Source organism: Dendropsophus ebraccatus, chromosome 6, assembly GCF_027789765.1.
Source record: "Dendropsophus ebraccatus isolate aDenEbr1 chromosome 6, aDenEbr1.pat, whole genome shotgun sequence".
Classification (NCBI taxonomy): Eukaryota; Metazoa; Chordata; class Amphibia; order Anura; family Hylidae; genus Dendropsophus; species Dendropsophus ebraccatus.
In genome coordinates, this window is record NC_091459.1 from 116,210,388 (window position 1) to 116,223,354 (window position 12,967).

The 12,967-nt window shown below is 43.2% G+C and overlaps 1 protein-coding gene across 1 annotated transcript; it reads right to left on the reverse strand.

Annotated features, from left to right (window-relative positions):
* Positions 1 to 11,396, reverse strand: LOC138795029 (uncharacterized). Its single transcript, XM_069973973.1, has 3 exons — positions 10,647 to 11,396; positions 2,068 to 2,117; positions 1 to 1,784 (listed from the first exon to the last, which is right to left on the reverse strand). The coding sequence occupies exons 1-3, from the start codon at positions 11,091 to 11,093 to the stop codon at positions 1,643 to 1,645; spliced, it is 639 nt and encodes a 212-aa protein (XP_069830074.1). The 5' UTR covers positions 11,094 to 11,396; the 3' UTR covers positions 1 to 1,642.
* Between the last annotated feature and the right edge of the window lie 1,571 nt (positions 11,397 to 12,967).

Consider the following 12,967-nt stretch of genomic DNA (forward strand, 5'->3'; position numbering starts at 1 on the left):
CAGATTTACTAATCCTGTTTAATACATTACAAAACATACGTTTATAGCAGGCAGCCTAAGAATGCTCCAAATCTTTCACAATCTTTAGACTTTGTCCAACATTTTCTACCAACTTTTAGCTGGTTTACTATGAACCAATATTTTAGTCAAAAATACAGGTGCAACTCTGCCCAACTCTTGAAGTTACAGCCCCTTGTGACATGAGCTGTGAAAGTATCTATAGGCCCTTTTTACAGGGCATTGCTAGGGTCCATTTACACAGAAAGATTAACTGACCGATTATCTGCCAAAGATTTGAAGCCAAAGCCAGGAATAGATTTTAAGGGTATGTTCACATCAGGCGGAAAGTTCCACCTTCCTCAGTGTGCCATAGCCCGTCTATGGGAGAGCGAGCACTTCTCCACTGCTGCCGCTCTTAAATCAAAGAAGGTGCAAAAAAAAAAAAAAAGAAGCCAATGATTTGGTAGGAGGTGACCAGCACCCTGCCGTCCACTATTTATATGCTACTTTAAAAGTACTTTTTAAAGCTAAAAAACTATGAAAAGGACAATTTAGTGCTCATTGTCATAAAGTGTTATTGAGATACCTTCAAAAATCTATATATGTACATTATATACAGTATATACATTGTATATATGCAGAGCAGACACCTTGCAGTGCTATGGTACCTTTGTCAAAGAGATTCACAAAGCTCCGATAATTTATACACAAAAATAAAGAAAGTGCCTTCTATGACCAAAACTGGTGCAAGGGGAAAGTGGCGTTGCCCATAGCGACCATTCACATTCTCCTTCCTGTTTTCCAGAGGGCTGTTTGGCAAATGTAAAGAGCGACTGGATTGTTTACTATGTTCAACTGCTTCCCAATTCCTCACAAATCCTGAAAAGTCTCTACGAAATTTTTCTTAGGAAAATTCTAGGAAAGTTCAGTTTACAAATCATAATTATTTTTTTTTTTAACTGTGGCTGTGGCTGCTGGGGGACACAGAGGGACACTGAGCATCCCTCTGCCATCATCCTCTCCAGCAGCCACAGCGCACACAGCTCTGGGAGTCGGGGCGTGACATCACCATGTTATCCAGGAAGTGACATCACCATGTTATCCAGGAAGTGACATCACCATGTTTATCCAGGAAGTGAAGCCTTGATGCAGTAGTAAGTGCAGGGAAAAAGCACTTTATAAGCATTTCCCTTAATAAGTGTATATTGGTGATTTGTATAACTTTTGGGGGGCAATACAATACTTTAATAAAATTTTCCGCCGGACCTCCTTTAAACAATTTGGCATTTCAATACTGGTGGCTGAAGAAGTTGGATGCAGCCCTGGAAAGGCTGGGAAAACAAGGAGACAGCCTATGGCCTATGGCTGTATCCATGGTTTCCAGGGCTCCTTAGGGCTGCATCCAACTTGTTCAGCCACCGGTAATCAAAGGCTGCACGCATGGGTTCTGATGAATCCGAGCATGCTCTAGGTTCGCTCATCTCTAACAGTAATGCAACATGACAACTGTTCTCTAGTGACAACTCATCTTACCAACACCATTGCATCAAAGATACTACTTTATGTATTGCCTTTAGAAGACATATCCCAGTAGGCCGACAGACAACTCGAGTATTTTCCATTGTCTTGCATGGTTTTCTTCTCACATTTTTCCATAGCACATTGGTGGGATGGGATGGAGTTGTGCGTATTCCTGTTCAATGCTGTCCATCAGGGCTTCCTCTGTATCATCATATGCAACAGGGGCTTGTGCCTCCATATGGACAGGACATGTGTGCGGCTGCCTAAGAGTCAATGGAATAAATGCAGATTGAGAAGTGCGAACACAGGAACATTTTTTCAAACTGCAGAGGTAACATACTATACTAACCCACCTCTCGCCGTGCCTCTTTAGCACTGGCTGAGCAGGCAGTCTATCGGCTGGGATGGACAACTATTGCATATTGTGTAGTGGTGGCTGACTATGTGTTTGTTACTCTATTTACCTGAGGAGCAAATAACCTCCTTTCTCTTGACCAGTGGATAAACAATGATCAGCTAGTTATCCCTTATCCCTACTATACCTACTTTGATAAATTGTTGTTTTCCAAGTCAACGGCCCTTCTGGTTCCAGGAGCCTGAAAAGGAGAACACATAGTTACTTAGTTGGATTATGTTGACCAAAAAAACACAATCCAACAAAAATGTCAAACATAAAAACACTATGAGGTTGAGGCTGACAAAAGATCTGATTTAGTTTGCATAATTTTTAAAATCCAATCTCAGGCCATGTTCACACTATGTATAACACCGGCCGTTCTGTGATCCAGCCGGGTCACAGAACGGCCAGTCTTACTGAAGATCATCCCAGATCATCTTCACTTCTGCTGAATTTGGATGCGCCCGCATCCGAATTCCTTACTGCACACAATGGAGCGTGTGACTGGAGCCGCATGCTCCGTTGTGTAAACTGACAGGTTATCTGCGGCCGCTATTCAGTGAATAGTGGCTGCAGAAAACTGACATGTCGGTTTTTGCGTGCCTGCTAAAGATTCCGGATGGAGTGTATACTATGGGGGACATTTATTAAGTCCGGCATTTTTTACGCCGGACTTAAAAATGTCCCCGCATCTCCAGCGCTACGGGGATTTATGTAGAGGCGGACTGCCTCTACATAAATCCTGTGCGCTCTGGTGTGCACGGCCGAAAACCTACGCCAGCTGAGGACTGGAATAGGTTTTCGGCGTATCTTTTGGCAGAACGGATGGTGAATCGTGTGGACTCTGAGTCCTCGCCCTCCGTTCCGCCCCCTTAACACCCCCTCCCAACCCCCCGGCGTACTCATCGGAAAGTGCAGATTTGCAAAAATTTATTCGCAAATTGGTAATTTGCAAATAAAATAATGCGTAAATCGGCACTTTCCGCCGAAAATCATCCGGACGCCAGATAATACATGTCCCCCTATGTGTATACACTCCGGCAGTGATTCCATAGACGACAGCACAATGTAAGTTTTATATTATTCATGGCCGTTATTGCAAATCGGCAACAACAGCCGTGATTAATATGAAACTTGCGTAGTGTGAACATAGCCTAAGAATGTATTGTGTGGATGTATCAATGGGACCATGAGAATCCTGATGTTCATGTAACAGCTTAGAAGGTCTCTGTAAAAGGGTTGTAGTAGTACGATGTGTTTACCCTAGACATAAGTAACACAAAATTAACATTATTAATAATATTTCTTTTTACTTAAAGGGGTTCTCTACTCTAACTGGAATCCTATGAATTGTTAAAGATTAAAGGGGTACCCTGGAGAAAAATATTTTTAAATCAACTGGTGTCAAAAAGTTACACAGATTTGAAAATTACTTCTATTTAAAAATCTCAGGTCCAGTACTTACCAGCTGCTGTATGTCCTGCAGGAAATGGTGTATTCTTTCCAGTCTGACACAGTGCTCTCTGCTGCCACCTCTGTCGATGTCAGGAACTGTCCCGAATAGTAGCAAACCCCCATAGAAAACCTCTATTGCTCTGGACAGTCCCTGTCATGGACAGAGGTGGCAGCAGAGAGCACTGTGTCAGACTGGAAAGAATACACCACTTCCTGCAGGACATACAGCAGCTGATGAGTACTGGAAGACTATGTATAACCCCTTTAAGCTTTAACAATTTATAGGATTCCAGTTACAATCTACAATAAACGCCAAGACACTGTGTAAATATTATGCTTTGCCTCTAGTTCTGATTGTGACTTCCATAATGTTACATAATGTTCATTTGTAAGGATATACTTAGTATTCTCTTGGTTTCGTGTTTCCAGAGAGCAGTGCACCATGGGAACAATTACACAGAGCTGGGCTGTTCAGTCACGTCTCAGAACAGGGAGGAGGTAGATTGTTACCTGTCAGCCATGGTCCTATAGACAGTGAATAGAAGTGTGACCACCATCACATTACAACAGGAGACTTGGGACCTCCAGAAATATACCCCTCATACACTTATCCCTTATCTAAAGGGTTTTTAGAGGGAAAACCCCTTTAAGGTCCGGCATGTGGTAAAAACAGAGAAAGCAAAGTGACTAATTTAATAAGGTAAGATAAGAAGCGTCAGCCCTGCAGAACACCGCTCTCAGCACGTATCACTAAGAAGAGACAGATGCTGTACAAACATACTTATATCTCATATGCCATCTGATCAGAACAAATAACTAACAAGCATTACCAATGACTCAAAGACTGAGTGGTCTAAAAAACCCACATGTACACATTGGGGGAGATTTATCAGACATGGTGTAAATTGAAACTGGCTCAGTTGCCCCTAGCAACCAATCAGATTCCACCTTTCATTCCTCACAGACTCTTTGGAAAATGAAAGGTGGAATCTGATTGGTTGCTAGGGGCAAATGAGCCAGTTTCAATTTACACCATGTTTGATAAATCTCCCCCATTGTACAGTCATGGCCAAAAGTTTTGAGAATGACACAAATATTATATTTTCACATGATCTGCTGCCCTCTGGTTTCATGTGTGTTTGTCAGATGTTTTTATCACATACAGAAATATAATTGCAATCATATTATGAGTAAGAAAAGCTCATAATGACAGTTAGAATGAGTTAATGCAGCAAGTCAATATTTGCAGTGTTGACCCTTCTTCAGGACCTCTGCAATTCTCCCTGGCTGCTCTCCATCAACTTCTGGACCAAATCCTGACTGATAGCAGTCCATTCTTGTACAATCAATGCATTTTGTCAGAATTTGTTGGTTTTTGTTTCTCCACCCGTCTCTTGATGATTGACCACAAGTTCTCAATGGGATTAAGATCTGGGGAGTTTCCAGGCCATGGGCCCAAAATCTGTATGTTTTGTTCCCTGAGCCATTTAGTTATCACCTTTGCTTTATGGCAAGGTGCTTCATCATGCTGGAAAAGGCATTGTTGATCGCAAAACTGCTCTTTTAGGCAAGACTGTGAGAGAGCCGATTCCCTTGGCTGAGAAGCAACCCCAAACATGAATGGTTTCAGGATGCTTTACAGTTGGCATGAGACAAGACTGGTGGTAGCGCTCACCTCGTCTTCTCCGAAAATGCTGTTTTCCAGATGTCCCAAACAATCAGAAAGGGGATTCATCAGAGAAAATGACTTTACCCCAGTCCTCAGCAGTCCTCTCCCTGTACCTTTTGCAGAATATCAGTCTGTCCCTGATGTTTTTTCTGGAGAGAAGTGGCTTCTTTGCTGCCCTCCTTGAGACCAGGCCTTGCTCCAAGAGTCTCGGCCTCACAGTGCGTGCAGATGCACTCACACCTGCCTGCTGCCATTCCTCAGCAAGCTCTGCACTGCTGGTAGCCCGATCCCGCAGCTGAAACACTTTTAAGAGACGGTCCTGGCACTTGCTGGTCTTTCTTGGGGGCGCCCTGGAGCCTTTTTGGCAACAATGGAACCTCTCTCCTTGAAGTTCTTGATGATGCGATAGATTGTTGACTGAGGTGCAATCTTTCTAGCTGCGATACTCTTCCCTGTTAGGCCATTTTTGTGCAGTGCAATGATGACTGCACGTGTTTCTTTAGAGATAACCATTGTTAACAGAAGAGAAACAATGATGCCAAGCACCAGCCACCATGTTAGCTGGTCCTTTTAAGGCAGGGCTGCAATGTTTTTGAAATGTGTTTTGGGTGATAAAGTTCATTTTCTAGGCAAATACTGACTTTGCAAGTAATTGCTGTTAAGCTGATCACTCTTCATAACATGCTGGAGCATATGCAAATTGCCATTTTAAAAACTGAAGCAGTAGACTTTGTAAAAATTTATATTTGTGCCATTCTCAAAACTTTTGGCCATGACTGTACATATATCTCTGGAAGCTCTCAGAACCCATTTTATATATATATATATATAGCTTTTTTCCAAGAAGTGGCCTCCAAATGGCAGGATAAGGCAGATATGTGTCATAAAGACAGTGATGAGCAGATAATGGGCATATCGATGACACTGCACTGCTACGTGTAATAGTGATGTGTTGACGATGGCTGACTAAAGTGTAAAGAAAATATTAAGCATGATCCTTACTTGTCCACGCTCTCTTGGTGTCCTCCTGGCTTGTTTCTGGGATTCCACGCTCACCGCAGACCCACCTCTGTAGTGACAGGCCGCTCAGCCAATCACTGGCCGAGGGTGGACAGAACCATGGCCGGCGATTGGCTGAGTGGACCGTCAATGTAGAGACGGATTTGAAAGTGTCCACGGGTGCTGAGGTGAGCGAGGAATCCCAGAAACAAGGCAGGAGGACACCGGGAGAGCGTGAAGAGGTAAGCAACACTTATTTTTTTTTTTATATACGTCGGTATACTCAAGCAAGGGCTGCACAGACATTGTTGACACAGCCCTAGCAGATCGTAGATTGGTGCTCGCCCAGGATATCAGGTTGTGTAATATGGCCCTTACTGTGGGAGATAATGGGTGTAGTAGTGACTTGTCTCTCTTGCCAAAAGTTCTGATTTGGCAACGTTCGTCTGGACCTGAATGCTCGGCATTTGACTCCTGGAAGCTGGAGAAGTTGGATACAGCCCTATCTTACTGTCAGGAAAACATGGATACAGCCTAAGGTCATGTTCACACAACGTAAGTTCGGCAGTAATCACGGCCGTTGTACAGAACTTACGCTGTGCTGAAGGCTGAGAGAATCCCAGCCGGAGTGTATACACATAGTATACGATCCAGCTGGGATCCCTAGTGGCGCCGTGAGAAACTGACATGTCAGTTTTCTGCGGCCGCTATTCATTGTAGAAAACCCTGTCAGTGCACACAATAGAGCGTGTGGCTCCGGCCGCATGCTCCATTGTGTGCAGTGGGGAGTTCTGAAGCGGGCGCGCACAGATGCGCCCGCATCAGAACTCAGCAGCTCTAAAGATCATCTGGCCGGTACTGCAGTACCTGCCGGGATGATCTTTTCTGAGACTGGCTGGGTCACGGAACGGCCGGTCTCTTACAACGTCTGAACATAGCCTAAGACTAGAATGCAGAGAATATATTGAACAATCCATACTTACCTACCATGCTCCCACATAGGTTTTTCCTTTGACGTCTTTCGGTCCCCATTGAATGCTCTTTCCACTGCTCCCAAAATGGACTCAACATCTCAGCAGTGACAGAAGCTCAGCCAGTCATTGGCCACGGTGCTGTCCTGCTTCAGTCAGTGATTGGCTGGGTGGGCTGTCACTGCTTAGGTGAGTACATCTCAGAAGTAGAAACCAGAGCGTTCAGCGTAAGACCTGAAGATGTCACTGGGGGAGCGTGGTAGGCAAGTATTGGTTATCATTTATTTTAATGTAAGACATGACAATACATTTGTGTTTAGTTCGGTCTGTTTGTCTATTTGTGATTGATAAGAATCAGATTTTATTAGTGAACAATATCACAATCCTTTTCTTGCAATCGTATCCCCATATACCAGTCAGCGTGCCACTGCAAAGAGGTCATTACATTATTTCCTCTACCTGATAGTCCGCATTATTTTGCTTATTAGCAGAGCTATACGACCAAGCTGCAGGGATTTTGTGAGACTAAGGATGTTGGACATATTCTCCCCTAGAATCCATACTCCTAAGAGAAATTATTCTGCCAGATTTGTGCAGGGACCTCCATATGAATTCTGAGACATATAATGGTATAGTAGAGCCCCACAAAGGGCTATGGGTGTCTTCTAATAACTCCAGTTATACGGAATTGTATCACGATCATGTGCACCAGGCCTTAGATTCACCACAAGGTGATGCTATAAGCAAACATTTATAACTGTATGGTCTGTTTAATAACATGGCGTGCTGCCAGTTCTGCAGGAGGCGTATGTGCATTCCCAGTGAAGTCCTCGGGTTTCAAGTCACCTGTTGCATCTATACACTGGATGCTCCTATAACACTATATATATATATATATATATATATATATATATATATATATATATATATATATACAGTGGTACCTTGGTTTAGGAGTAACTTGGATTCAGAGCGTTTTGCTAGAAGAGCTCACAGTTTTTCAAAATTGTGACTTGGTGTAAGAGCATTGCTTTGGTTTAAGAGCTCCCTGTACTGGGTGGGAGGGGGAATGGGGGAGGGGCATGGTCTGCATAGCGGGGTCTACAGCCCTGTACTCTGACCTAGGAAGTCTCCCTCACTTTCCAAATCATAGCAGATCCACTTCATGTGACCAGACAGACCTCTGACAGCAGCCCTGCTTCTCTATTCTAGTCTGTTGTACTACGCTACTGCATTATGGGGATCTGCAGCTCCATCCTGTATCTACAAACTGCTGCTGTGTTATGAGGGTTATGCACATAGTATACATTATACACCATATGCTGATTGCTATACTGTACAGTAACTTATATCACATTCTGCTGTTTCTGCTGTTTGTTTTAAGAGTGGATTTGGAGTACAAGCATGGTCCTGGAATCCAAGGCACTATATATATATATATATATATATATACAAAGCAGGCTGGATCCGCGGTTATGCAGTGCGAGATGCACAGTCCTCACAGGGTTCGGCCAACACCCCAATCGTATTCAGGAAAAAAGAGCGGGGGACAGCATCTCTTCATAAGGTGCTTAATTCTTTATTGTGATAAACTAAAGCATGGGACATGCACAGCTAAATAGTGTGAATGGGTGCTAAATGGTAGGCATATATATAATCATAACCATATTCTTTATTGTGGCAGTTTGCTTAGAAAGTGCAATGATTCAGCTCCATGAGCCTTTGTCAAGCATAGCTTGACAAAGGCTCGTGGAGCTGAAACGTTGCATTTTCTAAGCAAACTGGCACAATAAAGAATTAAGCACCTTATGAAGAGATGCTGTCCCCCGCTCTTTTTTCATATATATATATATATATATATATATATACACCCAGTATATATATATATATTCCTAAATTCAGAGCAGTTTGAGAAGTGAGGTACTACTATATATGTCACTTCTCAACCTGCTCTGAATTTAGGAATTTATTTGGGTTCTAACCGATTGTTGTTGTTTTTTTTAAAGAAATTTAGCTTCAGAACCCCATGAAGTGAAAACCATGTTTGTGATGTAACTGAGGTGCATAGAGCATAAAAGTTTCTAATCCTGCATAAACACCTTAAAACCAAAAACCTGTGCCTGCCAGGGGCTTCATGGCATGGGTCAGCTGCATACAACCCTTACATCACTGAGCACAATGGCACGTGTCAGATGGGGAGGTGTAAAGCCACCAGCACTGGACTCTGGAGCACAGGAGACATGTTCTGAGCAGTGATGGATCACACTTCTGTCTGGCATCTGATGGACAAGTCTGGGTTTGGAGAATGCCAGGAGAACCTGTAAAGTTTGGTGGAGGAAGATAATGCTATGTCGGTTCCTCAGTCTTGGCCTCAGCTCCTTAGTTCCAGTGAAGGGAATTCCTAATGCTTCAGCACAAAGACATCATGGACAATTGTTACTTCAAGCTTTTGTGGGAATAGTTTGGGGTTCTCCCTCCTTTTCCTCAGCATTTGTAGCCAAAAACAGGAGTGGAAGCTTTTTCTGTATTTTTGTACTAAAGATATTGATTAAGGCTATGTTCCCACAAAGTATTTTTGCTCTGTATTTTGCAACCAAAACCAGGAGTGGATTGAAAACACAGAAAGGCTCTGAGTGGTTGGCCGCCATTTAATGGCAAATATTTGCTGTTATTTTAAAACAACGGCTGTTATATTGAAATAATCGCAGTTATCCACTCAATTTCAACAGTGTGTGAACATAACCTTTCTGTGTTTTCAATCCACTCCTGGTCTTGGTTACAAAATACTGACCAAAATACAGCTTTAGGCTATGTTCACACACTGTGAACATCCGGCCGTTCTGTGTCACGGAACGGCCGGTCTCACCCCGGATCATCCCGGCCGGTACTTAAGTACCCGCCGGGTAATCTTTCCGGCCGTAGTTTTACGTAGTGTGAACATAGCCTTATGGTGTCCCTTTAGGAAGTGGTTATGATATCATATCTGCAGGAGATACAGCAGTGTCCCATCTAGGCCGGGGACTGGCTGAGCTGGTAGGTCCTCCGCTGAGCTCTTATCTCAGAAGCAGGAAAGAGAAAGGGTATGTGCACACTTTGGAAAATGCGTTGTGGAATCCGCCGCTCACGTACTGCAGCAGGAGCGCGCATCTCCACCCGTGTCATAGATGGCGGATTCCACAATGGATTTTCCGTTGTGTGCACATACCCAAAGAGATCAAGGGACCAGAAGGATAAGAACAGCAGCTATGTCAGTGTTCTATATTGTCTCCTCTATACCACTAATATTGCAATATGTTATCGGCTTCAGCCGGGATATTGGCGGCTCTCCTTCAGCAGGGTCCTGGCATGTGTCTCTAAAGCCGGTCCTGGTGCCAAGCAATGGAGAAGGGCAAAGAGTTATTTGCTCAAAAACTGAAGCTGAAACAGTGTTGTTTAAAAAAACAAAAACACTCCAAAATAAAGCCACTGCGTATCATATATGTGACAACAAAGCTGTCTACATCACATCAGTATCCAATAGTAAGTTATGCTGATTTCCCTGCAACCTGATGGAGCGTTTTCACTCTACTGGCTTCTTAACCGCGTTCCGAGAAGCCGTCACCTTTTTCAGGCAGTACATATTATTTCTACTTACTATTTTGCTGTAGTCGTCTCCTATAGTTTGCCGTCTGTATTGGGTTTGCTCCATCTCAGAGGATGCTGGTTGCACTTCTAGTGTAATTCTTAGCATCCTTGCATCCGGTCTTTGGTTTTCTTGGCCCTGTGACAGCCACTCCGTATTGGGCGAGTTTGTCATCTTCTGTCCTTTACATATGGGATCCTGCCAAGACAAGCAATCCTCAGACTCAGTCAGCATGTCATCTAGTAGCTGCAGATCTGGGTCAGTCGGAGGACGCCTGCTTTCTTTACTTTCCAAAACAGGCTGGGTGGCCTTTGCTGCCTTCCCTTCATCCCTTTCTTTCTGCTCGCAGACTTTTCCTTGTAGACTACTTTCTCCTTTCTGTATAGCTGAAGGGTGCACAGGCTGTTGGCTGCAAAAGCTGATGACTCTTCTTTTGCTCTTACTGCTGCCACTGCCCATAGCAGCACCAAACACATCAGATGAAGCACATCTAGTCGTCGCCTTACTTTTTGCATATATTCCTTAAAGAATTATGAGCTTTAATGAAGATGCCCTCAGAGGATCCAACCATCTTGTGATCCTCTTACAAGTTTGTGGCTCCTTTTGTCTTTTCTCCCTCCTGAAATCTGCATTTCTCGGTCTGACTTGTGATGTGTTACCACCCCTCTCTCCTCCTCGATGGCCAGGGTCTCTCTGTCAGGCACCAGCTTCACACAGTTAAATATTAAAGTCAGTCTGGATGAGAAGCACTTTGCACTGAAGCTGCAGTAAAAAGTTAACAGAGGAGTGTCTGGGCCAACAACAGGCGGAGCAGGGACAAGAGCCTAAAATAATACAGCATGGAAAATCTGAAACCTTGGAATCTAAGCTTAAAACAGGAACGGAAATTGGGTGGAACTGGTGGATTTTCACCAAGAGTTGGAAAGTGTAAAACAAACTGCTTACATTTCACCATTCATGAGGAGTGTAGGAGGCTCTGTGTATTCTGGAGCTGTGGAATGTATAGCATAGGAGGAAAGGGGTGAAGTATTGCCCTGGTCCAGAACCTGCTTAGAGCTGGCCATATACAGTGTCCCTGACTAAAACTCCCCGACAAACATCTTGCATGAACATTCTACGCTTGTTCAGTAAACACTTAAGTTATTGAAGAGATCTTGTGGTTTTTAGAGCTGTGAAACTAGTGGAATGCATGATTTTAACAGTTTTTATTTAAACAATTTTTATTCATTTTTAAAACATTTTATGATACAAACAGGGTGGACGGGAAATTCCACCAATATGATAAGTTGACAGTGCATGCCGACTGGCCCAACATAGGCCAGAGGCTCATCACCAGATAGCAAAAACAGACATATTACAACCAAACATTCAGTATTTTAGAACATTCCCCCCCACCTCCCTCCTATCCCTCCCAGCTTACGGTCTGTCGCCAGCCCCAACCTAAAGGAGAAAAAGGTACCATAAAAGAACACCCATCATGGTCTTTACTGCACAATATTCAGTTTGCCTAGTGTACCAGCCACATCCCTCCGGAGATACCAGGTTGTGTCCTTAAAACGGATCATTAGTTGTTGGATTTCAGCATGTGATAAGAAATTACAAATACGGTAAATGTTTTCCACTTTCTGAAAAAGCCTTTAGTTAGTTTCTCGATTGACCGTGAGACTTCCATATGGTCGAAGTACATGTACTTTTTTTTAACAGTTTTAATGAAGTGCTAGTGCATGCTCATATATAGGAAACTATCGACTTGACATATGTGTGTATATATATATATATATATATATGGTTCTGACCACAAACCCAGTCAGCTGGTAGACTGATGATTCACAGCACTCCAGAAGTATTTAGCAAACTGGAATCTTTCATCTTCCATCACGGCAAAAAAATAGAAAAATGCAACACATCAGTAAAGCATCACAACATTCCACTGTTGAACTTGAAAATGGCGGTACCAAAACATTGAGTTTTACTAATGTGTTGCACTTTGTTATTTTTGGCCGATATGGAATCAAAGTTTTCAATTTGCTAACTACTTTGGAGTGCTGTGGATAATCCATCATATATATATATATATATATATATATATATATATATATATATATATATATATACACACACACACATATAAATATATATATATAAATAAAATGCAAGCAAATAAAACTGAACAAGAAAGATAGGACTTAAGGCCCTATTCCACAGGCCGACTGAGAAGAGCAAACGAGCGCTATTCCACGCGGCAGCAGCGAGTGAGTCCATGGGGGGGCTGCCCAGGGGGTTCGCTGATCGTCCGGGCAGCCCATAGCATACGGCAGTGCTCTGCTGCCATT